This window comes from Microcaecilia unicolor, chromosome 9 (assembly GCF_901765095.1).
Source record: "Microcaecilia unicolor chromosome 9, aMicUni1.1, whole genome shotgun sequence".
NCBI lineage: Eukaryota > Metazoa > Chordata > Amphibia > Gymnophiona > Siphonopidae > Microcaecilia > Microcaecilia unicolor.
The window spans coordinates 159731679-159758726 of NC_044039.1; the positions used below are offsets into that span (position 1 = coordinate 159731679).

General features: G+C 39.9%; 1 protein-coding gene across 1 annotated transcript in view; it reads right to left on the reverse strand.

Moving 5' to 3' along the window:
• MDGA2 (MAM domain containing glycosylphosphatidylinositol anchor 2) overlaps positions 1-27048 on the reverse strand; it is a 1114501-nt gene that overhangs the window by 422492 nt on the left and 664961 nt on the right. The window contains exon 6 of the mRNA XM_030214886.1: positions 16562-16831. Within this exon, the coding sequence (XP_030070746.1) occupies positions 16562-16831 (270 nt within the window). The remainder of the gene's footprint in view (positions 1-16561; positions 16832-27048) is intronic.

Below are 27048 nucleotides of genomic sequence, written 5' to 3' on the forward strand. Positions count from 1 at the left end.
GTAAGCCGCATTGAACCTGCTGTGTGTGGGAAAGTGTGGGGTACAAATGTAATAAATAAATAAATACTTAGGCATGACTCAACGTGGATATAAATACTGATGTTTTCATTGTTCCCGGTATTTGTGCACTGCCTTTCTAAATACATTGAGAGGATAATTTATAAACCATTTGTGTGTCTAGAATGCTGTTTTGAGTGCATAAATGAGCTTTTATAAAATTAGCCATGTGTAAAGTATTTACAGTGCAAGCCAGCGCACCTTCATACAGTAGGCACGCTTAGGAGTTAGGTCAGAGCATGGTCAGAATTACAATTATGATGTACACATGTAACTTTATGTGCAACAAATTTCCACTTATATAGGCTGTATAAGTTTCACATATACAGGTTGAATGCATATAACTTTATGTGTAACACACTTCCTCAGATGCAGGCTGTATGCACGTAACTTTATATGCATATTGGCAATGCCATTTTATGAAAGTCTCTTTCTGCATATGAAGCACAATTTTATATACAGAAATGCTTTTGAAAATTAACCTCATAGATCTAAGGGAATGTACAGGAGTGGGTCTACTGAAAAGTTATCATCTGCTCTAAGATAATTGTTAAGTTTATGGGTTTATCAGTCCTACTGTTAATAACAGGAGATCAGAAGATCACACTTTTTTCATGAATTGAATAAAGCTTCAGTTGCATCCCCCTTTAAATTTTGTTTTGTGCCAATTTGAACACATATGCATTATTTATTTATTTATTTATGTATGTATACATACAATTTATATCCTGCTAATCTAAAAATACAATGAGCAAAATGGCTCACAATAAAACATGCATAAAACATTCATCAGCTATCATTAAACAGACAACATAAAGCAAATTAAAAAAAATCAGAAAAAAAGTTACGACTTCTATGGTCTGTGCCCTGATCGTGGCTGAATAGATTTGGATGGGAATGAGTGGAGCTTTTCAGGGGCTTCAACGACAACGTCAGAAATTTTAGAATAAGGACAGTTCCGGGCAGACTTCTATGGTCTATGCCCTGAAAATAGAAAGGACAAATCAAGATCAGCTATACATATGAAGTATCATGTCATACCTTATGTAATGAGTTTATCCTGTTGGGCAGACTGGATGAGCCATACAGGTCTTTATCTGCGTCATCTACTATGTATGTATGTTATGTAATATCAATTAGGGAAGGTTAAACTAAATAAATATGCTTTTGCCTTCTTGCAAAAACCATGATAGCCCCTTGTAACCAGCTTAGGAGTTCCACAGGCATGGCCTCACAGTTGATAAGGCATAATCAAATTTATTAACCAAACTAAGAGGGTCTTTTAAGGTGCATTAGCATTTTCAGTGCGTGCCAATACTTAGGACACGCTACACGCTAGAGATGCCTATATATTCATATGGGTGTCTCTATCGTTTAGTGTGTCCTAATCATTAGCATGTGCTAAAAATGCTAGTGCACCTTAGTAAAAGATCCCCTAAAAGAAGCCCAGTTTCACAGGACTGCACACTTTCCCTCTAAGCTGACTGAGAGTCCTCCACTTACAGTCCTGCCAGTGGGTGGTGCTGTTTCACTATCACAGTTTCAATAGTGAGGGACAGGCAAGCTCTGCAGGACTCCAGGGAACCTGCCTGTCTCTTGGGATTGAAAACACAATATTGAAGCCCCCCCCCCCCCCCCCCACCCACACACACACTGGCAGCAGTGCATTGGAGAGCTCCTGCTCAGCTTAGAGGGAACATTGATTGTAAAACCCTATAATTTTTCAGTGGTGTAACTAATGTTTTTAATCAAGTAAAGTGTTGAGGGGGTGGTCTTAATATGAATGTAAAGGCCTTTTTGGTGACTTATTATTTTTGGTGCATATAGAACTGCCTTAACATGCATGCTAACCTATATTACACAGGCTGTTATGTAAATATAGTATTTATAAATAAAACAAATGGGAAGATATTCATTTTAATTCGTTTGAAGGCCATATAACTTTAAAAGCTTAAAATGCCAAGTTTCCAAGATTTATTATTATTTACTACCCCACCCTTAGAGACTTCAGGGTGGTTTACAATCTAAAAAGACACCTTTCTGACTTTTCACCAACTTTGTACAATTGTTCACTGTTGCATTGTTGTTGCTTCTTGATTGCATTTGTATTGAAAGTCAATAAAAATACTAACACACACACACACAAAAGCTAGCACGGTCCCAATGCACATTGGATACATGCCCCTCGTACCTATTCTCCTCAACCCTTCCCTCCATGATCTGCTGGATAACTAAAATAATTAACAGTCTGTTGGATAAGGGTATCTTACCTGCAGAGGTGGGCCAAATAGCTCTGTCCCCTATCCCAAAGGCAGCTGGTCTAGACCCAGCAATACCTGCCAGTTACCGACCTGTGGCGAGAATACCAATCTTCACCAAGCTAATTGAATCCTTTGTCAGCAAACAATTCTTGAAATACCTGGATGACTATTCATGCCTGCTCCCTATTCAATTTTAGTTTCACAGCAGCCCATAGTACGGAAACTTTAATGTTAGTTCTGACCTCTTATGTAAGATCTCACCTATCATTGGGCAAGCAAACCATATTATTACAGTTCAATATCTCGGCAGCCTTTGATGCAGTAGACTATGACCTTTTATTAGTAAAGCTGAGTGATATCGGGCTGTCGGGATCAGTGCTCAACTGGTTCCATGACTGTAGTGGAAGTGAATTTTAAAGATTGTTTTTCAACTCTGCCTTGACCGACCAGTGCACTTGGGGTCTGTATTTTTGATTAAAAGTAATTCTGTTAAAAAAAAGACAAATAACATAGAACAAACCACTAATTATTATTATTTATTACATTTGTATCCTGCGCTTTCCCACTCAAAGCAGGCTCAATGCGGCTTACATAGTAGTGGGAAGAACAATATAACAATATAATATAACAGTAATAAAAGAGATAAGTAGGTAAAGATAGGTAATGTGGAAGGGAGGAAGGTGGGAGATAATAGAATAAAAAAGAGATAAGTAGATAAAGATAGGTGATGTGGTAGGGAGGAATGTGGGAGATTTAGTCTGGAGCAATGTCGTTGTCTTCTGGGTATGTGTTGGGTAGATGGGTTCATAAGATTAGTCTGGGTCATTTGGATAAGCTTGTTTAAATAGATGGGTCTTTAGTGCTTTCCGGAAGGGTAGATAGTCACAGATTGAGTGGATAGGTCTGGGGAGGGTATTCCAGAGTTGGCTGCCCAGGTAGGAGAAGTTGGATCCAAAATAAGTTTTGAGTCCTTTGCAATTTGGGTAATGCAGGTTGAGGTAATTTCGCAAGGATATATAATATATAAACAATTACGAGACCAGACAATAAAACGGGAAGAAGGGGTAGAAATCCAAAATTAATAGGACAGCGGGGGGGGGGGGGGGGGGGGGGGAACAGAACAAAAGCAGAAGGGATGACAAACCATTCTGAGGTCTCCAGAAGGAAAACAAAAAATAACAATGATAGCTAATCTTTTTTCTTTTTTTTTTTTTTTTTAATATTCTTTGCTTTAGATTTTTTTAACCTAATTACTGTAGTCTTGTATGCTGTCAATCATTTTCTTAACTACCAAAATACCGTCCTAAGCATGATACACTGAACCAGGCAAGACATCATATCCTAAATGAGAGAATGACCCTGGCTAATGATTCTTGAATATAAATGGACTTATTTTTCTTGGTGTATGAAATTGTAATAATATGTGTCAGTTAAAATAAGAACACATATGGACATGATATGTGCACTTACCCTTCTTCCCCCCCCCCCCCCCCCCACACCTGCTCCCACTATATTTCTGCTCACTCCCTAACCATGGACCCTTGACTTGTAATTGTATATCTACTTAACTTATGTAAGCCACACAGAACTGAGTCCTCGACTTGGATGAGTGTGGGGTATAAATCAAAGTAAAATTAACATATGCAAGCAATGATACCAACTGCGTAGCAGAAAGAGTAACTCTGCATTTCCTGTCTCATCTTTCTACTAAAGATTATGACCCCACCGTGGGAGATAGCTGGGCTCTCTCCCGCAGTTGGCGCTATACCCAGATATTCAATGCCAGTCTGTTTCTGGTGACCGGACTGAATATCCGGTTTAACTTTGGCCGGTCCGATTTTAACCAGCAACGCTGATATTCAGCACTGACCACTTAAAGTGAGACCAGCCAATGCTATTTTGCTTATTGTGGTGGCCAAATATGGCCGCCAAACTTTTTCGGTCAGGTTTTGAAAATCGGGGGATAGCTGGTTATATCACGTGATATAACCGGCTATCTTTAAGCTACTATCCAGCGATATTCAACGTCAGATAACCAGCTATCCAGTGCTGAATATTATCAGATAGCCGCTTAAGTGCCGTTTTAGCAGCCTTTTTGATTTAAATATCGGGCGGTACATAATTAAACTGGATTTAAAAGATATTTCTCTGGAAATAAAAGGCAGTTCTATTTCTGAAACTGTAGAAGACTGTAAGACAGTGTTTTTCATTGTAAGGCCCTGGAGCCTGCAGAGGGTCCTATTATCTATCATCACTTCCTGACTGTCTTTCCTCAATATTTGCTCTTATAACCCCCACAACCTCCACTCCACCCTCAGAAATGTACTGTTAATACTGGTTTCATAACACATATTCAGTTTTATACCTATATTATGCAGCTGTTAGTGAATTTGAACTGCATGGTACCCAAACTCCAAGACACTGTGAGAACAGGAGTCTCTCACCACCAAATTCTATAAACTCATGTGCCCACATATATGCCTAGCATGCAAATTTGTACACTCAATTTATAGAATAAGGTCAGTTGCATGTGCAATTTAATAATTGGCTGTTAATTAGAATTACTGGCTGATTATTGGCTTAAATTGGTTTAATTGGTGCTAATTGGCTTTAATTAGCAGTTGTGCCCCAACTGCCCTTAGTCACTATTCTAGAAGTTGCGTGCACAAATTCTATTGAACCCAACTTCTAGTGGGGATATGGGAGGGGTATGGATATGGGAGGGGCATGGGCAGGTCAGGGGTGTGCCTAGGAGTTAACATTCGGAGTCTATATAGTGCACCTAGAGATCTGCGCTGAAATCCAAGCGTATTCTATAACAACGTGCATAACTCGCTAGGCATATTCTGTAATGAACTGTACCTAAATTCTAATGCGCGCAGTTCAAAAAGGGTGTGCTATGGGTAGGGAAATGGGTGTTTCGTGGGTGTTCCAAAATTTACACGCGCAGGTATAGAATATGGCCCAGTGCACATAAATCTACACACAGGGATTTAGGCCATATTTTCACTGGCCTAAATAGACATGCTTTTTTTATGCATTAGGATTTCCATCGAAGCATGTTCTATATACCAGGTCTAAATCTAAGCGCTGCCTATAAAATATGTTTAGGCGGAAATCTTTACCATGCATATTTTTAGGCGCCATATATAAAATCTGACCCTAAGCACACAGGTTATAGAACACTAGGAATTACATGCCTAATTGCCAAGAGTTAGGCGTCAGTGAGCCTTTGACATGGCGTAAGTGCTTGTGCCTAAAGTTAGGTACACAACTGCGAACTTATGCTTGTATTTTATAACAACAAGTCCATGCAGAACTACCGTTTTAGAATTCATGTTTAACGTGCATTGTCCCATTGCATAAATTTTGGTGCTCTTCCTTGACTCTACCTCTCAGAGGTGTCCTTTTATGAAGCTGTGGCAAAAGGGGGCCTGTGTTGGCATTGGCACATGTTTTTGATGCGTGCTAAGGCCCCCTTTTACTGCAGCGGGTAAAAGGCAGGTGGCGGTAAGGGCTCCCGCGCTACCCTGGCAGTAACCGGGTAGCGCATGGCACTGCCTGATTACCACTGGGTACACACCGGTGCTACAAAACTAAAAATACTTTTGTAGCGCTGGAAATGGCATGCGCTGGGGATAGGAACTACTGCCAGGCTGCTGCAGTAGCCTGGTGGTACTTCCCTTTTAACGAGTGGTTAGCCCGCGATGGGCTTACCGCCATTTTGTAAAAGGGCCCCAGAGTGTACCTGAGCAATCAGGCGAATTGTATTATCAAAGTGGGACCCATCTAGGCATCATGTCACTGGGGAGAGACTCTACCCCCAAAGTAGTGGTCACTTTGGTGCCCATCTTAGCTTCACAATGGCCTCTGCTTGAGAAATAGTGAAGATCACTGCTGTAATAGCTAATCTTTTTTTTCTTTTTTCTTAATATTCTTTGCTCTAGATTTTTTTTTACCTTATTACTGTAGTTTTGTGTGCTGTCAATCACTTTCTTAACTAGGATTCTATTCATAATACTGCCAGCAAATATTTCAAAAATTCTTCATAGGTTCTTTCATGCTGTTTGGATACAATCTTTTAATATGTATAATACTGAGAAAGGAATAGAATTAACCACTTGCTTTCCTCATATTCCCTGTTTTTTTTTTTCAATTTACTGTAGATATCTATCACATTTTGAACAGTCTGTGTGCTTGATAACCATAAGGTTGATTTGACATAGAGTTAAAATTTTTAAATCCTTTCCCAAAAGAGTTTTTTTTTCATAAACTATATACAAGAATATCATTAGAGAAGATAAGCAATTATACATCAACACCTAGTAGCTACAACCAGCACACTACTTCCATTGTAGGACCAGACACAAGCCCCCCCTCCCCACCCTTTCTCCCTAGAATATTCTCCTAATCTGACTTTAGAGACAGTATACTTCCTGTACATGTATAAAGGTCTTCTCATTATGGAGGAATCACGTTATTTCTAGAAATCTCTACATAAAAAGGATATTAGTCAATTTCACTAACTGAGAGGCAGGAAGGGCTCGTTCTGCATCTCATGTCTTACAGTTCCTCTAACAAAAAAAAAGCACAGCTAGGCCTTCAAGACTGAGACAACAGGAGTCCTTTATTTAGATCAGACCCAACACAGGCCATGTTTCGGCGCAAAAAATGCCTGCCTCAGGGGTCTATTAATAAAACATATACATTACAATCAAACATAAAATATAAAAAGCATAAGTATAAACAATACTCATAGAACACATACATAATTAAATAAATAAGCATCTACATTAGTAAAAAACTATATATAAAAATACTCATAAAAAGATAATAAAATGATACACATCTATATGAATTTAATAGCCATTAATATTGTAAAACATAACTCATCATTGTCTGCCTCATAGGTCCCAGTGACATTAAAATATAGAGTATAACTATTGTAATTATTGTTGATGAAGTTGGAGTCACCAAACTATCGTGAAAAAATAATATTGAGCAGAAGAAGACCAAGAAGGATAGAAAATGACTGAATCCAAAACAAAGGGCTGCCTTACCCTAATTGTTTCCAGGATACATTTTACAAACAAATCAGAGGCACAGCAATGGGGGTAAGCATGGCCCCCGATATTGCTATCCTCTGTGTGGCCTTTTTTGAGCACCAATTCTTAGAAAATCACCCATATAAGGAAGAACTAAGATTTTGGAGGAGATATATAGATGACATACTGGTACTATGGAAGGGGAGCATAAACATGAGTATTGTTTATACTTATGCTTTTTATATTTTATGTTTGTTTGATTGTTTATTAATAGGCCCCTGAGGCAGGTGTTTTTTGCACCGAAACATGGCCCATGTAGGGCCTGATCTAAATAAAGGACTCCTGTTGTCTCAGTCTTGAAGGTCCAGCTGTGCTTTTTCTTTGTTTGCTATTTGTGTATACTTTTTTACCCTCTCTGGTTACTTACAGTTCCTCTATAAAGTTTCTTAGAAATATAAAAAGAGATAGAAGAAACCTTAGAAGGGCAATATTCAAATGTTTTACCTGGATAAAATGGCCCGACTGAAATGTGTACAGAGGTTCCATAATGCTTGTACTTTAAGCACATTGGAACGAAGGTTCTCCAGTGGGTGTGTCTAAGATAGAGTTGCAAATCACCTATTGGTGTCCCCTATCAGATATATATATATATATATATATATATATATATATATATATATATATATATTCACTGGCATGGCAACTGGACAAAAAAACATAGCCTCCCCAACCTGAACCGTGACCTTCTACGCCTGTCAGACCCACTGCCTCTCTCCTTCCATCCACCCACCCCTGTTCTGTAACAGAGTTTGGCTCCCTCCCATTGCACTGCTGCTACCGGACCCGCACTCATAAACAATGATAGAAGAACGCAGGACTCGGCTCTCTGCAGCGCCACTAGTGCTTCTTGTGCCGGTCCCAGAAGTTTACATCGGAAGAGGCATAACCATCATAGGAAGCACTAGCGCTAGCAGCGCTGTAGAGAGTCTGGTCCCACGTTCTTCTATCATTGCTTATTAGCGCAGGACCGGTGGCAGAGGTACAACAAGAGGGAAGAATGAAACTGTGCTGCAGGGTGGCCGTGAATAAGTGGGAAGGGAAAAAGAAAAGAGCATGACTGGATGGGTAGGGGAGGGGAGAGAGAAAGTGTGGTGCAATACTGGATAAAAGTGGAGGAGAGACAGTGGATAGAGGAAATTCTGCATAGGTGGAGGGAATGAGATGGAGATAGGGGCAATGCTGGATGATGGGAAGAGACATAGGCAGGGACAATGATGAATAGTGCGGGGAGTAGAGGAGAGAGACAATGGGCATTGCTGCATGCTGGGGGAGAGAGACAGACAGACAGGGGTATGGGGTATGTGGAGAAACATAAAGGAGATGCTGGTTTCAGGGAGAGACAGAGAGGAGGTGAGAGAGGCAGAAGCAATACTGTATGGGGGAGAAAATGGGCAATGCTGGATGGTATGAGTAAGGGAAAGGACAGAGATGAGATACTTTATGGTGGTAGGGGCAGAGAAACAAGAAGGGATGCTAGCTGGTGGGGGGTGAGAAAGAGAGAGACAAGAGAAGGGATGCAAGATGGCAGGTGGGAGAGAAAGATGAGAGGTAATGCTGGATTGCAGGGGATAGAAACAGAAAGGGGGGAGATGCTGGATGAAAGGGGTAGAAAGGTGAGATGCAATGCTGGATGGTGGTGGGAGAGAGAGAGACAGAGACAGAGAAGATGCTGGATGGCAGGTGATAGAAACAGAAAAGGAGGTACAGAAAGAGGAGATGCTGAACGGCAGTGGGAGAGAGGAAAAGCTAGTGAAAGAATGGGGAATAAGAGAAAGGAGAAGGGGAGGGCCACGGTGAGGAAAAGAGATGATGAAAAGCTCTAGGTAGATGCAATAAAAGAGGAAGATGGAAGACTGGATAATATGAATGAAATCTGAATGACTAGGTAACAAAAAATGGAAGAAAGCTGAAAGGAACAGATTGGTGTTGATGTTAGTTGTTATGGAAGAGATGAAGAAGAGAAAAAAATGACACATGGCCAGGAGACCCATGGAAAGAGAGTTAAAAGAAAACAGGGAAGCAGTAACCAGAGACCAGGACAATTAGAAACATTAAATGGGCAGATAACAAAGGTAGAAAAAAGAATGTTATTTTTAATTTAGGATGAAGTAATGTGGCAGCCATGTTAGTCCACTTTAAAAGTTATAAATAGTTATAAAGTAAAAAAAGAAAACAACAAAAAAGAAGGTGACACCTTTAAATTGGACTAAATACATTGATGTGACTAGCTTTTGGAGGCCAAAAACCTAATTCTGCAGGTCAGGACAGTATACTGCTCTAACAGTATGCTTGTCCTGACTTAAAGAAGGAGTTTTTGGGTTCTGAAAACTAGCCAAAAATGTTTTGTTCGTCGAATAAGAAGATATCACCTTATTTTTTGGTTTTGTTTTATTTGCTAATTTTTAATGTAGCAATTGAAAGATGTTAGTTTTTTGAAATTTACATCTGCTCTTTAGATTTTCCACGGTACAAAGGGATGTGTCACTGTTTCTATTTCTTTGGTTTTGCATTGTATGCACAGTATGGCTTCTTGGGGTTCAGTTTAATTTTTGTCTACATATTTCTATTTTTAGTTTGTGGTTACTTATTCTATACTTGATGAGGGTCTACTTGTGATCATGTATGAAAAAGGTTGAGTATTCTGTTAGCATTGAGTGTCTGTGTAGGACTGATCTGTACTAATCCAACTTCTTTAGCTTTCCAATAGGTATATTGATGATGTTCTGCCCACCGCAATTCATGGTGACTCCTGAAGGTTAGTGTTATGGTAGAATTGCTTTATAGGTCCTAAGTGATTTTAGTTGAGTTTTGTATTACTTCACAGTATGCCTTGTACTGGATTTTGGATTTGGATTTAGTTCATGCCTTTTTCAAGTGTAGCTCAGTGAGGTTATATTAAGATGCAATAGGTATTTTCCTATCTCTGGAGGACTTACAAATTTGTGCTAAATAATTGTATATATTTCCAGAATACTGCAAATATTGTCCAGTTTAATATGTTGTATTATTTTGGTTCACTATATTCATTTTTTGGCACATAATTTATTTATTTCCCACTCAAAGCAGGTTCAATGCAGCTTACACAGTAAATGGAATACAGAATATTGTTAGAGAGGGTAAAAGTTAAGTATACCAGAATAATAGATGAGATGGGTAGGTAGAAATAGGCAATGGAGAGGGGAGTAAGGAGGGAGATGAAGTCTGGGTCAATGTCATTATCATGGGGGTACGTGTTAGGTATATGGTTCGTAAGATTAATCTGGATCGTTTGGATAGGCTTGCTTGAATAAATGGGTTTTCAGTGCTTTTCGGAAGGGTAGGTAGTTGCAGATTGATCGGATATATCTGGGGAGAGCATTCCAGAGTTGACTACCCAGGAAGGAGAAATTAGATCCACAATAGGTCTTGTACTTGATTCCTTTGCAGTTGGGGTAATGCAGCTTGAGGTAATTTTGCGAAGATTCAGACATGTTTCTGGTAGGGAGGTCAATCAGATTGAGCATATAGTCCGGAGATTCACTGTGGATAATCTTGTGGATTAATGTGTGGACCTTGAAGTTGATTTGTTCTTTGATAGGGAGCCAGTGAAGTTTTGTACGAAGAGGGGTTACGCACTCAAAACGTGATTTGCCAAAAATGAGTCTCGCTGCTGTATTCCGGGCAGTCTGAAGTTTTTTCAGGATATGGGCTCTGCAGCCAAGGAAAATGCTATTACAGTAGTCTACATGGGTAAGTTCCTGGAATGTATTCAGTGTGCATATTACAGAGGTACTGGGGAGACAGCTGATAGAGCTGCACCAGAACCACACAGTGGATTCATTCTTAGCAGTATTCAAAAGTTCTCCACTATCCTTTTACTGCTGACATAGGTGTTTCCCCCACTGCAAGCATTTTAATGTACTCTGTTCTGTTCCATCTGTCCCATACCCTGATCTTAGCCCCGCCCTATAACCATCTAGCCCCACCCACTTTAGCCTCCCCAAACAGCTGTCACCGACTGCCTATGCAAAAAACATATTATTTGTTTTTGTGGTCAGTTTTAGTTTAAAGCACATATGCGGTCAGCACCTGCTGTCAAATGCCTATGTGCTTTTCAAAACTGACCTCTATGGCGTCAATATACAGTGAGATTTAGCTGGGTAGGAAACGGCTTGCACCCAGATAAATTCTGCTCACTGGGTTCATATTTTAAGCAGCAGTTACTGGATAATGCCACTAAAAATCCATTCATAACACCCTGACATCATCCAGGTAGAGCCAGGTGGTCCTGGAGAAGGGCCTAGGCAGAGGTTCCAATTATCCAGTGAGTGGCAAGGCTTGATTCACTAACTGAATAACAGCCAGGATTAAATTAAGACAGCAAAAATACTACCCTAGCTTTATCTGGTTACTTATCTAGGTACTGGTCTAAATATTACCAGTGCTTGAATAAGTACCAATAGGCAAGATATACCCAGATGTTAGGTACCAGCGAGTATTTGGATACTAGTGCTGAAAATGCAGGTATAAGATATCTATGGTAGTTGGCTTTTCATACACTGACCACTGTGGCTGAATATTACTTCCAAACATCTTTATATGTTGTCTATTATTCCTATAAATTTGAAAAAGAAGCTCTCTTTTGCACAATGGAAATACAATGGCAAGTTATTAACATTATATTGAGAGACTGAGGTAATATTTGACATAAGCTGACTTAGAAGTGAGATTCATTGCTGTCATGGTTTGAACAAAAGAAAAAAAAAAAGAAAAGAAAACCCAGAACACCACCAGACCTGCGCTGTACCGCATAGGAGAAGAAAATGCAGAGACAGCCAAAAGGATAAGGATGCCACAGGAGCCACACTATTGAAACCAGTTTATTGACGTGACCTGACATGTCCATGTTTCGGCATGGCATGGGCCTGCGTCAGGGTTTCTTAATGCACTGTACCCAGAAACAAACAATGGTCTATCAAGCATTTTGAAGATGTTACAAAATTTAACCCATATGAAGAGGCTGCCCCTGAGTAAATCAACCATAACATCAGAGTGTAGGAATCAGGGCACCTTGAATCTGTGAGGCATACTTCTAGCAAGGACCGCTATGAATAGCTGGGCCGAAGAATGATTAAAGAACACAAATGTGAATGAAAACACTGTGCAACTGCAAATCAAGACAGGAAAGGGCCCCTGAGAAAGAAGTTACTTAGGGTCCCTTTTACAAAGGCATGTAAGGGTCTATGCGTGTCCAGTGTGCACCAAATCGGCTTTACTGCCTGGCTACCACATGCCTTGGGCGGTAATTCTGAATTTGGCACATGCCAAAAACACGCAGTAAAAAATATTTTCTATTTTCTACCACAGGGCAATTTGACAGTAGTTTTGCTTGCACAATTTTGTTTCTGCAAAATATGTTCTCTTTCAAGAGTTGTAAAATATTAAAATCTTGAACTAAAGAGGTCATTTCAAAAACTGTGCAAATGAACTAACTTGTGGGCCTTTTGCATGATCTTCACCACATTTCTGCCCAGTCCTTAAACCTGGCCCACTGTGTCCACTGCATCCACAAAACAAAAGCCCGATGCAAGAGGAAGTAGAAAATACATATTCCACTTGCTAATACTAAAAGCTTTCTAGAATTAAAAAAAAAAAACATTTGAAAGTCAAATAGGATCCTATGCATTCCTAAATTCAAAAGTAGAGGAGTGTGGTAGCCGTGTTAGTCCACTCTTAAGGTTATCAATAGAAATCAAACAAAATAAAACATGGAAAAGAAAATATGGAAAAGAAAATAAGATGATACCTTTTTTATTGGACATAACTTAATACATTTCTTGATTAGCTTTCGAAGGTTGCCCTTCTTCCTCAGATCGGAAATAAGCAAATGTGCTAGCTAACAGTGTATACTTTAAAACCATACAAAGAACTTAAGACCTTTGAAGTCAGAATGATTGAATATTTTAACACCCAACAGAAAGGACTTAACAAGGATCTGGGGTTCCTAGCCCATTATAAACCATAAAGCTGTATGTCTCTGTTCATCACCCTCCCCTCACCTATCCACACCCACCCTGTTAGAATATCAATGATTTGCTTTGATGTCCCCATGCATACTTCAATACCCACCCCCCTCCTCCCAGCCTTTCAGACTGTCATAGTAATGCTTGATTGTTTTCACTTATATACACTGTCAGCTAGCACATTTGCTTATTTCCGATCTGAGGAAGAAGGGCAACCTTCGAAAGCTAATCAAGAAATGTATTAAGTTATGTCCAATAAAAAAGGTATCATCTTATTTTCTTTTCCATGTTTTATTTTGTTTGATTTCTATTGATAAATTCAAAAGGAAACTTAAAAATATGATGCTGCATTTAGAACTGGAAACATGATGAAACTAGTTTCCAGGAGGTAGCAATACAGATAACTGTCAAATCAATAAGCCATCTCTATTCCTATGCAGAACAGTTGCAATAACACTTCTATTTTATCACCTATAATAAAATGAGCGTGCATGAATTCATTACAATCTCAAAGCTGCCCACCCGTTTGGAAATGAATGTCATAAACCTTTTAGACAAGGGACAGGTTTTTTTTACAGCTCATGCAAGCTACAAAAACAGGACAGGTGGAAAATGTTTTAATTCTAGCTATTACATCACTAAATTCCCTATGGCAGCTTTAAGACCTTGGCAAGAGAGAGGGAATGACCTCTAACAGGTGCTTTTGAATTGTGAGCAGTTACCCACACCTATTCTGTAGGCAGTAAGGGCTCATACGCTAATCCTGAACTAATCAGTCCCACGGTAAGCCTTTTCAAGCTGCGGTAAGCACGTGCTAGTGTTTACCGCAGCTTAATAATAGGAGCCCTTTGTAAGTAGGGATGTCAGTCATCAGAAATCACTGTGATTTTATGTGATAAATGTGATTGAACTGCTGTGAATAAACAGGGGGCTGTTTTAGCAGACATTTATGAGATATTTGTTGCTGAACCTTCAAAATATTTTACTGTGGGTCACACTACTTTAAAGTTGTCATTAATATATGCTGCAAGTTAAATGGAAAAATAATAATCATGCATACACATTTTGCAATAATCTACTGTGCTTCAATATCGTAATACAATGAGTATGATACAGGATCATAGAATATGTCTTCTATTACACATTTTGCTTTCTGCATTGCTATAAGACTTAATGATTCTTTTACAACATTGTGCTCGAATTTGGGCTTAACATGTTTTAGTGCAGGATTTTACCATGCGCTAAGCCGAGATTTAGTGCAGCACCTTATGGGGGCGTGACCTCTATTTTTTATTGCAGGTTGTGCGTTAATATTGCCATTAGCTTGCGCTACCTGCCGAGAGTTAATGCAGGTGCACGTACCTCCTCCTACCTAGGAGATACTAAGGGATAGATTCTATAAATGGTGCCTGAAAAATCCACATGCATTCTCTAAAGTACGCCTAAATTTTACTGAATAGGCTTAAATTTCCATGCGGAATATAGGATATGCTGAGCGCGACTGATCCATTTAGGCCATATTTTATTTGGTGTAAATCCCAATGCCTAAATTAGGTGCACAGCTGGTGCATTCTATAATAATGTGCATAGATTTTAGAAACGCCCACAACCTACCCATTTCACGCCAATAACCATGACCCCCTTTCAACTATGCAACTTGGAATTTACACTCACCACGTTACAGAATACACTTATCGAGTTGTGTGCGTAAATCTTAACTAATGCCAATTAGTGCTCATAATTGCTTGTTAACATTCAACTAACACGCTGATTAGTTAGTTAACAAATTAAAGGCCCCTTCTATAAAGTGGCGGTACCGCTCGCTAAAAGGAACTACCGCCGGGCTACCACAGCAGCCCAGCGGTAGTTCTCACACTCCCAGCTTGCCTTCATATTAGGCGCTACAAAAATATTTATTTTTGTAGCACCAGTGTGTACCAGACGTTAATCGGGCAGTGCCGCGTGCTGCCCAGTTACTGCTGGGTTAGTGCAGGAGCCATTACCGCCACCTCAGTGGATGGTAGTAAGAGCTCCCCCCGAAATGGCCAAGCGGCAAGTGCTTCACTTGCTCCATGGCCATTTCTTTAAAAAAGAAAGACCTAACTTTCACATGCTCTGGTAAAAGGGGGCCTTGGCACACGTCAAAAACACACATCAATGCCAGTGCAGGCCCCCTTTTGCTGCAGCTTGGTAAAAGGGGCCGTAAGGGCCCTGTATACTAAACCACGCTATAGGTGCGCTAATATATTTAGCGCACACTAATGTTGGATACACCCATATATTCCTATGTGCGTCTCTAGCATTAGCACAAGCTAAATTTTAACATGCGCTAAAAGCATTAGCACACCTTAGTAAACAGGGCCCTAAGTTATGCACATTGTTGTAGAATATGCTTCGATTTACATGCAGAAATTAAGGTGCGATACACAGAATTTGGGGGAAAGTGCTCCCATGTTAACTCTGTGTTAACCAGCCAGCATATGTGGTAATTACAATGCCCATGCTTCACACCCTCAAAGAAAAATTTAGTGTGCATAAGTAGAGAAAATACAGCAAAACGCATTAACGTGTTTGTGCGGAAGCCTGTTTTCACACGTTATCCCCCTGATTCTGTAAAAGTCGCCAAAAATTGCGCGTGCAAATTTAGGCATGTTCCCAATTTTTACACACGATTTAATTTAATAATTATTGACACTAATTAGATTTAATTGGGACTAACATGCGTAAGGTTAGGTGTGGGATCCATGCCTATAATTTATATGCATTCCAAAAAAAGTGGGTATGAAAATGGGAGGGTCATGAGTGTTTTGGGGTGGAATTAGGGCGTGGCTTTGTTATACAAGTAATTAGAGAATAATGATGCTATGCGCATAAATTTAGGCATGGACCTTTGCAACCTGTTTTCATTGGTGCAAATGGCCGTGCCTAAATTTATGTGCAACTTTCTGCATATGCATGTATTCTAAAAACCACGCCACCCTTCAGGGCATGGTTTATAGAATACCACTTAAGCCGATTTTTTCGGTGCTGACTTTTTAGGCACCATTTATAGAATTTACCCCAGCATTTAACACACTTTTGTCCTTTTTTCTTTTACACATCACATAAGTTACATATAGTTTAGATGGAAACCTACCTCTTACGATAATGTTGGTAGACTTTTTTGCTGGGTTCCCCACATTATTATTAGCAATACAGCTGTAAGTGCCGGCATCCTCAGACGTAATTGCAGGTATTGTTAATGTTCCCCCATTCAGGACAGTCTTGTCAGGCAAATTCCCAGTAGATCTGACCCAAGTCAAGGTGGGAGTAGGTTCACCTCCAGTTGTAACACACACCAAGGTTATGGCCTCTCCAGGATTTACTACTATTGGATCATCCACTAAGAGCTTAATAGATGGAGATGCTGAAAAATATATAAATCCAAATGTATTTAGACATTTATTCTGAACATTTACTTAGAAAAAAGAACACAAAGCATTATGGGGTCCTTTTATTAAGCTACGAGAAAAGAGCCCTCTGGTAGCAGCAGGGGGCTGTTTTTCCTGCATGCCTGGGCCCTTTTTACAGCAGCGGGTAAACCCCCCCCCCCCCCCCCAAAAAAAAGGCCATGCAGTAAGATAACCATTACTGTGTGGCCATTTGGCGGGGAGCAATACCGCCTCCCACTGAGGTTGTGGTAAGGGCTCCCATGGTAACCTGGCAGTAGCCAGGCAGCACACGGCAATGCCTTATTACTGCTGGGTTAACGTCATGCTAGACAAAACTTTTTTTTACAGAGAGCTGGAAACTACTGCAGGCAGCCACATTGAGCCAGTGGTAGTTTCGTTTTAGCATGTGGTAAGCCTGCATTGAGCTTACCGCTACTTTGTAAAAGACCCCCTATATATCATACATGAAAGGCACACAAAACAAAAAAAATCTAAGGGGTCCTTTTTCCCAAACAAGAGTAAACATTTTAGAGGCAGTAGTTCTGCCCTGAGTGTGTGTTCCATTTCCAGCGTGCCGGAAATTGTTTTTATTTTATAGCGTGGCGCTAACACAGTGGTAATCAGGCATCGCTGTAAGCTGCCTGGCTACCGTAGGAGCCATTACCACCACCTCAATGGGTGGCAGTAAGTGCGCTCCCCTCATGGACATGTTGTAAGAGTAATCTTAGCGCATGGCCATTTTTTTAGGGGCTTTACCCACTGTGATAAAAAGGGCCCTGGCGCACAGGAAAAATGGCTCCCACCACTACCGCAGGGCCCTTTTTCCTGCAGCTTAGTAAAAGGATCCCTTAGTTACTGTGGCTTAAAGTGAGATTTCACCATGCAGTAGCTGCATCTTTTGATATGGCACGTACTGGGGGGCATTCCCACTCTTTTCAATTGCAGGTTATGTGGTAACAATCAGAGATTAATGTGCTGTAAAGGCTCCAAGTTAACACAGAAGCAATTAGGACTAGATTCTATATATGACGCTTAAAAAATTGTCGCTGAATTGAAATACAAAATAGGCATACTTTATAGAATAAGTCTAAATTTCCGTGTGGTTTATAGACTACGCAGAGTGCCCATCCGCGCAACTAAATGTAGTTGCGGGCAGTTACTTCAAGTAAAACTTGGTGTAAAAGCCAATGCCTAAATTATGCACGGACCTGGTGTATTCTATAACCACGCACATAGATTTTAGAAATGCCCATGACCCACCCATTCCACACCCCAATTTCAACCATGTGACTTAGAATTTACGTGCATCATATTATAGAATATGTTTAAACAGTTCTACACGTAAATTCGAATTAATGCCAATTAGTGTCAATAATTGCTTGTGACAATTATCAGTGCTGATTGGTTTGTTAACTAAGGGACCCTTTCACAAAGTGACAGTAACCCCAAAACGGGTTTACCGTTCATTAAAAGTGAAGCACCGCCGGGCTACCGCAACACCCCAGCGGTAGTTCCCACCCCCAGCACATGCCATTTCCAGCACTACAAAAATATTTTTGTAGCGCCGGTGTGTACCTGGCAGTAATCGGGCAGTACGCACGCCACCCAGTTATCGCTGGAGTAGTGCGGGAGCCCTTATCGCCACCTCAATGGGTGGCGGTAAGTGCTCCCACCCAAAATGGGTGTACAAATGCTTCACTTGCTGCATGTCCATTTCTTTTAAAAACCCTGCCTTTTACCCGCTGCAGTAAAAAGGGGCCTCATCGTGCGTCAAAAACATGCACCAACATCAGCGCAGGTCCCCTTTGCCACAGCTTCGTAAAAGGACCCCTAATTAAGTTGCAAGTGCAAATCCAGAATGACTGGATTTGCACGCACAACTTAAGTCGCGCTATAGAGAATCCCGGAGTTATCATCTCTAGTTTAGGAGGCATAACTGGTCCCACATTAATGCCGGATTAGGAAGCTATTTCCCAGTAGGTGCAGTGTTCTAACTGCCAAACACCTTCCACGTCACTCTCTGCCAATGCAACCCCCTGATACAAATAACACTTTAAAACGTGGTTTGCCACTTATTAATCGCAATAATATTGCAAAGCCTTTAATGTGGCTCTGTGTGCTAGCAACTGCCGCACGTAAAATGCTCATTAACTGCTGGATTCTATATATCATGCCTAGCATTTCATACTGTAATCTATGCATATTCTATAACAACGAATTTAACAAGCAAATCAGCGTTTTTAACAGAATTTAACAAGAAGTAATGTACACTAATTGGCAGTAATAAGAATTTACATGCATAACTCGCTAAGCATGTTCTGTAATGAACTGCGCCTAAATTCTAAAGTGTGCATTTCAAAAGGGGTGTGGTCATGGGCAGGGAAATGGCCATTTCATGGGCGTTCTGAAATTTAAGCAAGTTGTTATAGAATATGGCCTAGTCCACATAAACCTACGTTTAGGGTGTAAATGGAGGCACAAAGTTTTAGGCGTTGGGATATCAACTAAGCATATTCTGTATACTGCGCCTAAATCTTATAGAATACACTTAGGCAGAAATGTTTTCTGTGTGGATTTTTTTAAGCAGCATATATAGAATTTGGCACTAAGTGCTTACTTTGGTTTAATAAAGGGGTCCAAATGAACTTGCTCTCTGAATTCAAATATGAAAAAATACTAGTAGATATTTCAGTAAGCTCATTATTTTAAGATATGTTATTATGATGTGTGCTGCAGCGGCTAAGAAAGCAAATAGAATGTTAGGTATTATTAGGAAAGGAATGGAAAACAAAAATGAGGACGTTATAATGCCTTTGTATCGCTCCATGGTGCGACCGCACCTCGAATACTGTGTTCAATTCTGGTCGCTGCATCTCAAAAAAGATATAGTGGAATTAGAAAAGGTGCAGAGAACGGCGACGGAAATGATAAAGGGGATGGAACGACTTCCCTATGAGGAAAGGCTACAGCGGCTGGGGCTCTTCAGTTTGGAGCAAAGACAGCTGAGGGGAGATATGATAGAGGTCTATAAAATAGTAAGTGGAGTGGAACAGGTAGACGTGAAGCATCTGTTTATGCTTTCCAAAAATACTAGGACTAGGGGGCATGCGATGAAGCTACAAAGTAGTAAATTTAAAACAAATCGGAGAAAATGTTTCTTCACTCAACATGTAAGTCAACTCTGGAATTCGTTGCCAGAAAATGTGGTAAAGGCAGTTAGCTTAGCAGAGTTTTAAAAAGGTTTGGACAGCTTCCTAAAGTTAAAGTCCATAGACCATTATTAAATTGGACTTGGGGAAATATTTCTGGGATAAGCAGCATAGAATGTTTTGGGTTTTTTGGGGGGATCTTGCCAGGTATTTGTGACCTGGATTGGCCACTGTTGGAAACAGGATGCTGGGCTTGATGGGCCTTTGGTCTGTCCTAGTATGGCAATACTTATGTACTTATGATATCTGACTCTTTGTATTGTCTTTGTCTGATCCTAACAATTTATAAACTGTGATTCTTATAAGAAGATAGACTACATAAACTCATTTATATATGTAAGGAACTGAAAAAGAAATGACAGTTTCTCTCAAAATGGCTTCATTTGGGTTTAAGAGTTTAAATGTTGGCATATTTATTAATAGAGAAATACAATTTATAATTGGCATAGCATATGCATTTTATAATCTTCTTGCACTTCTGAGAACATCTGTGATCTAAAATGGGTATTTCAGTGAAAAATGAGGGATCATGTTTTCTACATCCCTGTGTTCCAGCTAAGGATAGGTAGACTGGTCTAGATTAAATTCTCATGTACAATATAGGATGGGAGACTGGTAATGAACAGAACAGAATTAGATAAATCGGTATTGTTTGTATTTGCCCAATTCAGAGAGCAATAATCACATACATCACATTCTGTCCCAGGAACATTTGTAGTTGAAAAAAAAATAAAAATAAAAAACAAAACCTAATTGGAACTAGGCTGACTGCTTCTGATTGACTAAATTCTGAGGCATTCACAAATCCAATCTTGGCTACCAGACAGGTAGAGAAAGCGCACCATTTCTGGTTATAACTCTAACATTTAAAAATGAGGTACTGGGGTCTGGATAAATGAGTTCTGGGCACCAGACATACGAAATGGCAAATAAGCCACCAAAGCAATTTGGGCCCTTTTACAGAGTGGCGGTAAGCCCAACATGGGCTTACCGCTCGCTCTTCTGGGATTACTGCCAGAAACCCCTGGAAATGACCGGAAACCCCCGGAAATGGCTGCCGTGGAGATAACTGGAGGTAATCGGGCATCGCCACGCACTGCCCGGTTACCGCCAGGTTAGGGCAGAAGTCCTTATCACCACCTCAAGGGGTGGTGATAAGGGCTCCCTACTGCATGACCATGCGGTTAAGAGTTCTCATACCACATGGCCATGTGTGTCTGGTTTTTTTTTACCCAATGTGCTAAAAAGGGCCTTGAAGAATAGCGCAGGACCCTTTTTCCCACAACTTGGTGAACAGACCCCTTTAATCTTAAATAGCCACATAGTAACATCATAAATGACATAAGATAAATACCACCTATTTTGTAGGTGCTAAGGGCTCCCAGGCTAACCCCATGCTAATCGGGCAGCATACGGCAATGTGCCCACACTACAAGATTAGTGGAAGGTGAACCCACTCTCCACCCACTGACACACCTTCTGCCCTGTGGCTTAGTAAAAGGGCCCCATAGTAATTTTAAACCAACTTTGTCCCTCGGGATAAGTTTGACTTGAAAATGCAAGGAAAAAGAAAAAGAAGGGCAGAGAGGTGTAATTGTTTTAAAATAGGGGAGTCAGATCTATGAGGAACTGACTGGTTTGTAATATTTTTTATGAAATAAAAAATGCATAGAGTTGGAATTGTGGTTTATTGGTAATGTACCAGGCAAGGAAGTTTCTCTGAGGATATAGAACAGCTGACGGTAGATTTAGCTAATGGGAGTCTGGTTTTAGGGGATTTTAATTTGTAAGAGCAAACCAAGGGGACATTTAATTCACAATTATCTAATTTAGAGTAATTAGGGTTTATTCAGCTGATTCAACAACACAACACGCACATAAAACAGGAAAGGTTTTAGATTTACAGGTAAATTTTAGAAAGTAGTAGAGATGAGAATTCACATGTGCAGGTCAGGATGTGGGTGATTCCCATACTACTAAAAGCAAACATTGATTTAGGAATTTTATAAGAAACTGCCATACGTAGGTGCAGAGCTGCACATCAAGGTCCCTCCACATATACAGACAGCAGTGATTTTAGGAAAGCTGCACATGGGGAAAACCAACATAGACCCCCCCCCCCCCCGCCCCCATATACACACATAGATGTGGGAGCAGCTTTGTAAAATAGCTGTTCTTTTTGCAAAAAGCCCTGATCTCAGAATCAGTGACCCCACTCGGTAGCAATAACACATCACCCTTGGTGCAATAACACTGCTGTAATGGAACAAAGCAAAAATGTCTACGGCTACAACCTAGATGTTATGGGCTAGACCTGTTTTAATAATAACTAAGTCACATAAAGTTGCCCCAAATGAGCAAATGATCACTGGAGGGATTAAGGCATGAATCCCCTTATTCTCCCAGTGGTCACTAACCCCCTCCCACCTCCCAAAGATGTAAAAGAAACAGTACATACTAGAATCTATGGCAGCTTCAGATGTTACAGCCAGTCCTATTACAGCAGCAAGCAGGTCCCTGGAGTAGCCTAGTGGTCAGTGCAGTGCACTGTAGAGAAGGGGACTCAGGCCCATAACCCACTCTAATAGTTACACTTGTGGTGTAAAGTATGAACCCTCCAAAACCCACCAAAAATCTACTTTACCAACCGATAGGTGACTCCTACAGGCATAAGGGCTATTGTAGTGGTTTACTGTTGGATGCATTAGGTTTTCGGTGGGTTTTGGAGGGCTCACCATACACTATAAGGAGGTAACAGTAAGATGTGTACATGGGACCTTTTTACAATATAAGGAGGTAACAGTAAGATATGTACATGGGACCTTTTACGTGAAGTTCACTGCAGTGCTGCCTAGGGTTCCCCATAGCTCTGCTTGGATGCCCATGTGGTCAGTCTACTAAGAACGCTGGCTCCTCCTATAACCCAATGGCTTGATTTTGTGAATTTTTCACTTGGATGTTTTTTTTTAATGATTCAAAAAGATAGACGTACTGAGCACACTGAAAAAGGGGATGGGATGACTTTCCTATGAGGAAAGGCTAAAGCGGCTAGGGCTCTTCAGCTTGGAGAAAAGACAGCTGAGGGGAGATATGATAGAAGTCTATAAAATAATAATGAGTGGAGTCAAACGGATAGACATGAATCACTTGTTTACTCTTTCCAAAAATGCTAGGACTAGGGGGCATGTAATAAAGCTACAAAGTAGTAAATTTTAAACAAATCTAAGAAATCTTTGCCAGATAATGTGGTTAAAGCAGTTAGCTTAGTGGGGTTTAAAAAAGGCTTGGAGAGCTTCCTAAAAGAAAAATCCATAAGCTATTATTAAGATGGACATGGGGAAAATCCACTGCTTATTTCTAGGATAAGCAGCATTAAATGTATTGCACTGTTTTGGGATCTTGCCAGGTACTTGTAACCAGGATTGGCCACTGTTGGAAACTGGATTTTGAGCTTGATGGACCTTCAGTCTGTCCCAGTACGGCAATACTTATGTATGTACTTACGCACAACAACGTCTAGCAAATGGCCATTTTCAAAATAAATAAAACGATGTTTTTCCACAAAATGTTCAAAGTTGGATTTATATGTCATATTGAAAATACCCCTCCACATCTATCTGTTAATCAAGCATACTAAATCTGACATTTCTCTAAAATATTTGTATTTGGGTCTCATTACATCTTACAGTGATCTTATTAGACTTTATTTATTTATTCTCTCTTGTTTTCATTTTATGCTCTTCATCTGAAAAGTGAGTCATGTGGATAATTGTCTTCATCAGTAGAAGCTGATCTAACATTAAAGGATAGTAGGTTCCAAATAAAGTCAGTACACCCACACTTAATGCATCTACTGCATCAGTCATACAAATACCTACTGTCTGCTATGTTTTAATCAACAGCACCAGTGATAGCAGCAGATTTTTAAAAATCTATTCACATAAACAGTCGGGTCTAAGCTGTTACAGGAGAATCTTCAAATGTTTTGTGCAGAATTGCCCCAGGAGTATTGGCTGGTGCTGCTGGGATCCTCTCCCCCCCCCCCCCCCCCCCTCCTTACTTAACATAACTTGTGGATAAAGGATGTGGTAAAAGCAGTTAATGTAGCTGGGTTTTAAAAAGGTTTGGACAAATACCTGGAGGCAAAGTCCATAAGCCATTATTAAGGTAAACTTGGGGAAAACTACTGCTTATCCCTAGGAGTAGTTAGCATAGAATCTTGCTACTCTTTGCAATTTTGCCAGGTATGTGTGGTCACTGTTAGAGGCAGGATACTGGGTTAGGATACTTTTGGTCTGACCCACTATGACAATTCATATGTCCTTATGTGCGAAAGTAAGCAATGAAAAGCAAAAAGTAGCAAGCATGGAAATTTCAGAATGAAATACCAGTACATAGTTCTGCTGGCCTGCCCCAAATACACTCAAAGGACTCCCCCTTCTCCTTTATTTTATTTTGTTTATAGTTCCTTATAAATTAATTTCATTTTAATTTAATGTAACATGGCATTTGTATTCTGCTTAGCTAGCAAGGCAGGTACATCATCATATACATTTATATTCTACCAACCCCCATCTAAAACAAAAAATATAAAACCATTGCTAAAAATTAACGGGAATATAAAACAATAAAAAGAAATAAAAATGCTGCTATTTACATCTAAAAATCAAATACAAAAATAAATACAATTTTACTTTTTCTTCTCTATTCACATACCATGCAATCCCTTTTAGTTATGTTCAAACGTTGGTTTATACTGTAATAAAATTAAAGGGCTCCTTTTACTAAGTTAGTGCACGATAGGAATAAAATGGGCTTAATATTTAGGGCCCTGTTTACTAAACCACATTATAGGCGTGTTAGCATTTTTAACGTGCATTAACCATGTATGCGCATTAACAGTATACGCACCTACAATATCCCTATAGGCGCCTGCTCGGTTAGCGTGCAGGCTAATTGTAGGCACGTTAAAAACGCTAATGTGCATTAGTAAACAGGGCCCTAAGGGGGCCTTTTATTAAAGCTTAGCTCGAGTTATCTGCTGCAGGGCCCATTTTATTCCTATGGGCCCTGCTGCAGATAACTTGAGCTAAGCTTTAGGAAAAGATCCCCTAAGTGTGGTAATCATTAGTGCATGCTAATCTATTAGTGCATCTTAGTAAACGGAATCCAAAATAATTTATTAAATTATCAACTCTTATAAAATTAATTTACTGCTATTTACATTTTTGACAAATGTATCTGTTCTTGTTTCAATTAATTTATCTTTTACAATTATGCTTCCTTCAGTTTATAATCATTCATTTAAGGAATTTTTATTGTTTTGCTCATAAAACTGGGATATGTTGAGTCATCTTTGACTCTTCTCTCTCCTTCTCTGCTCATATCCAGCAGATTGCCAAGACCTGTCGTTTCTTTCTTTACAACATCCGTAAAATCCGCCCCTTTCTTTCCGAGCACTCTACCAAAACCCTCATCCACACCCTTGTCACCTCTCGTTTAGACTACTGCAATCTGCTTCTTGCTGGCCTCCCACTTAGTCACCTCTCCCCTCTCCAGTCGGTTCAAAACTCTGCTGCCCGTCTCATCTTCCGCCAGGGTCGCTTTACTCATACTACCCCTCTCCTCAAGACCCTTCACTGGCTCCCTATCCGTTTTTGCATCCTGTTCAAACTTCTTCTACTAACCTATAAATGTACTCACTCTGCTGCTCCCCAGTATCTCTCCACACTCGTCCATCCCTACACCCCTTCCCGTGCACTCCGCTCCATGGATAAATCCTTCTTATCTGTTCCCTTCTCCACTACTGCCAACTCCAGACTTCGCACCTTTTGTCTCGCTGCACCCTACGCCTGGAATAAACTTCCTGAGCCCCTACGTCTTGCCCCATCCTTGGCCACCTTTAAATCTAGACTGAAAGCCCACCTCTTTAACATTGCTTTTGACTCGTAACCACTTGTAACCACTCGCCTCCACCTACCCTCCTCTCTTCCTTCCCGTTCACATTAATTGATTTGATTTGCTTACTTTATTTATTTTTTGTCTATTAGATTGTAAGCTCTTTGAGCAGGGACTGTCTTTCTTCTATGTTTGTGCACGCTGCGTATGCGTTGTAGCGCTATAGAAATGCTAAATAGTAGTAGTAGTAGTAGCAGTGCTGTCCATACATAAATTTTGTAGGAAAATCTTTGCTGTTAGCTTAACATATCCTCTAGTTCACAAGGGAAAATAAACTGTTTAATCTTCCTCTTTACTAATACAAATTAATGTTATATCTATCTATCTATATACACACACTCCCCGTGATGACATGCTGGATGTAAGATGCGAATTCAACAAACAATATAGTTCAGACCACACAGATTTCTTAAAATTTGTTCTCAAAGTAAAAACAAGTGCACATATGAACACTTTCCAGTAAACCAAGAATTGAAATGATGAATTTGGAAGCTGTACCTTCAAAAAGACATAAAGCGCATGGAACTGGTCTAGAGGGCTGTTACGAAATTGGTCAGTGATCTTTGTCATAAAGCATATGAGGACCGAATAAAGACATAAATATGAATACTTTAGAGGGAAGGTAGGACATGGAAAATATGAAAAATCATTTAAATACCTCCAAGGTATCTTTCATTGTTGCTAATTTCAAACACTGATTAAGTACTCACTCACTTTGATGATGTATTCTGTCTAATAATGTGAATATTTAACAATAACCTAAATATTGATATGATGAATACCTGAAGCCTTACTGAGGGATTTTGTTCTCTTAACTTATATTTAAAAATGTCTGGAATTTTAAACTATTTTCTGTTTTAATTTGAATTATTTATATGTTCCTACATTTTTGAAGATTTTTATAAAAATATTCGGTGATGGATAGGGGGCTATGTTTTTCCTTGTATGACATAGAAACATAAAGGTCCTCAGGCAAGTAAAATACTTACTACATTTACAGAAAAGGGAGAAAAGGGCAATATTAC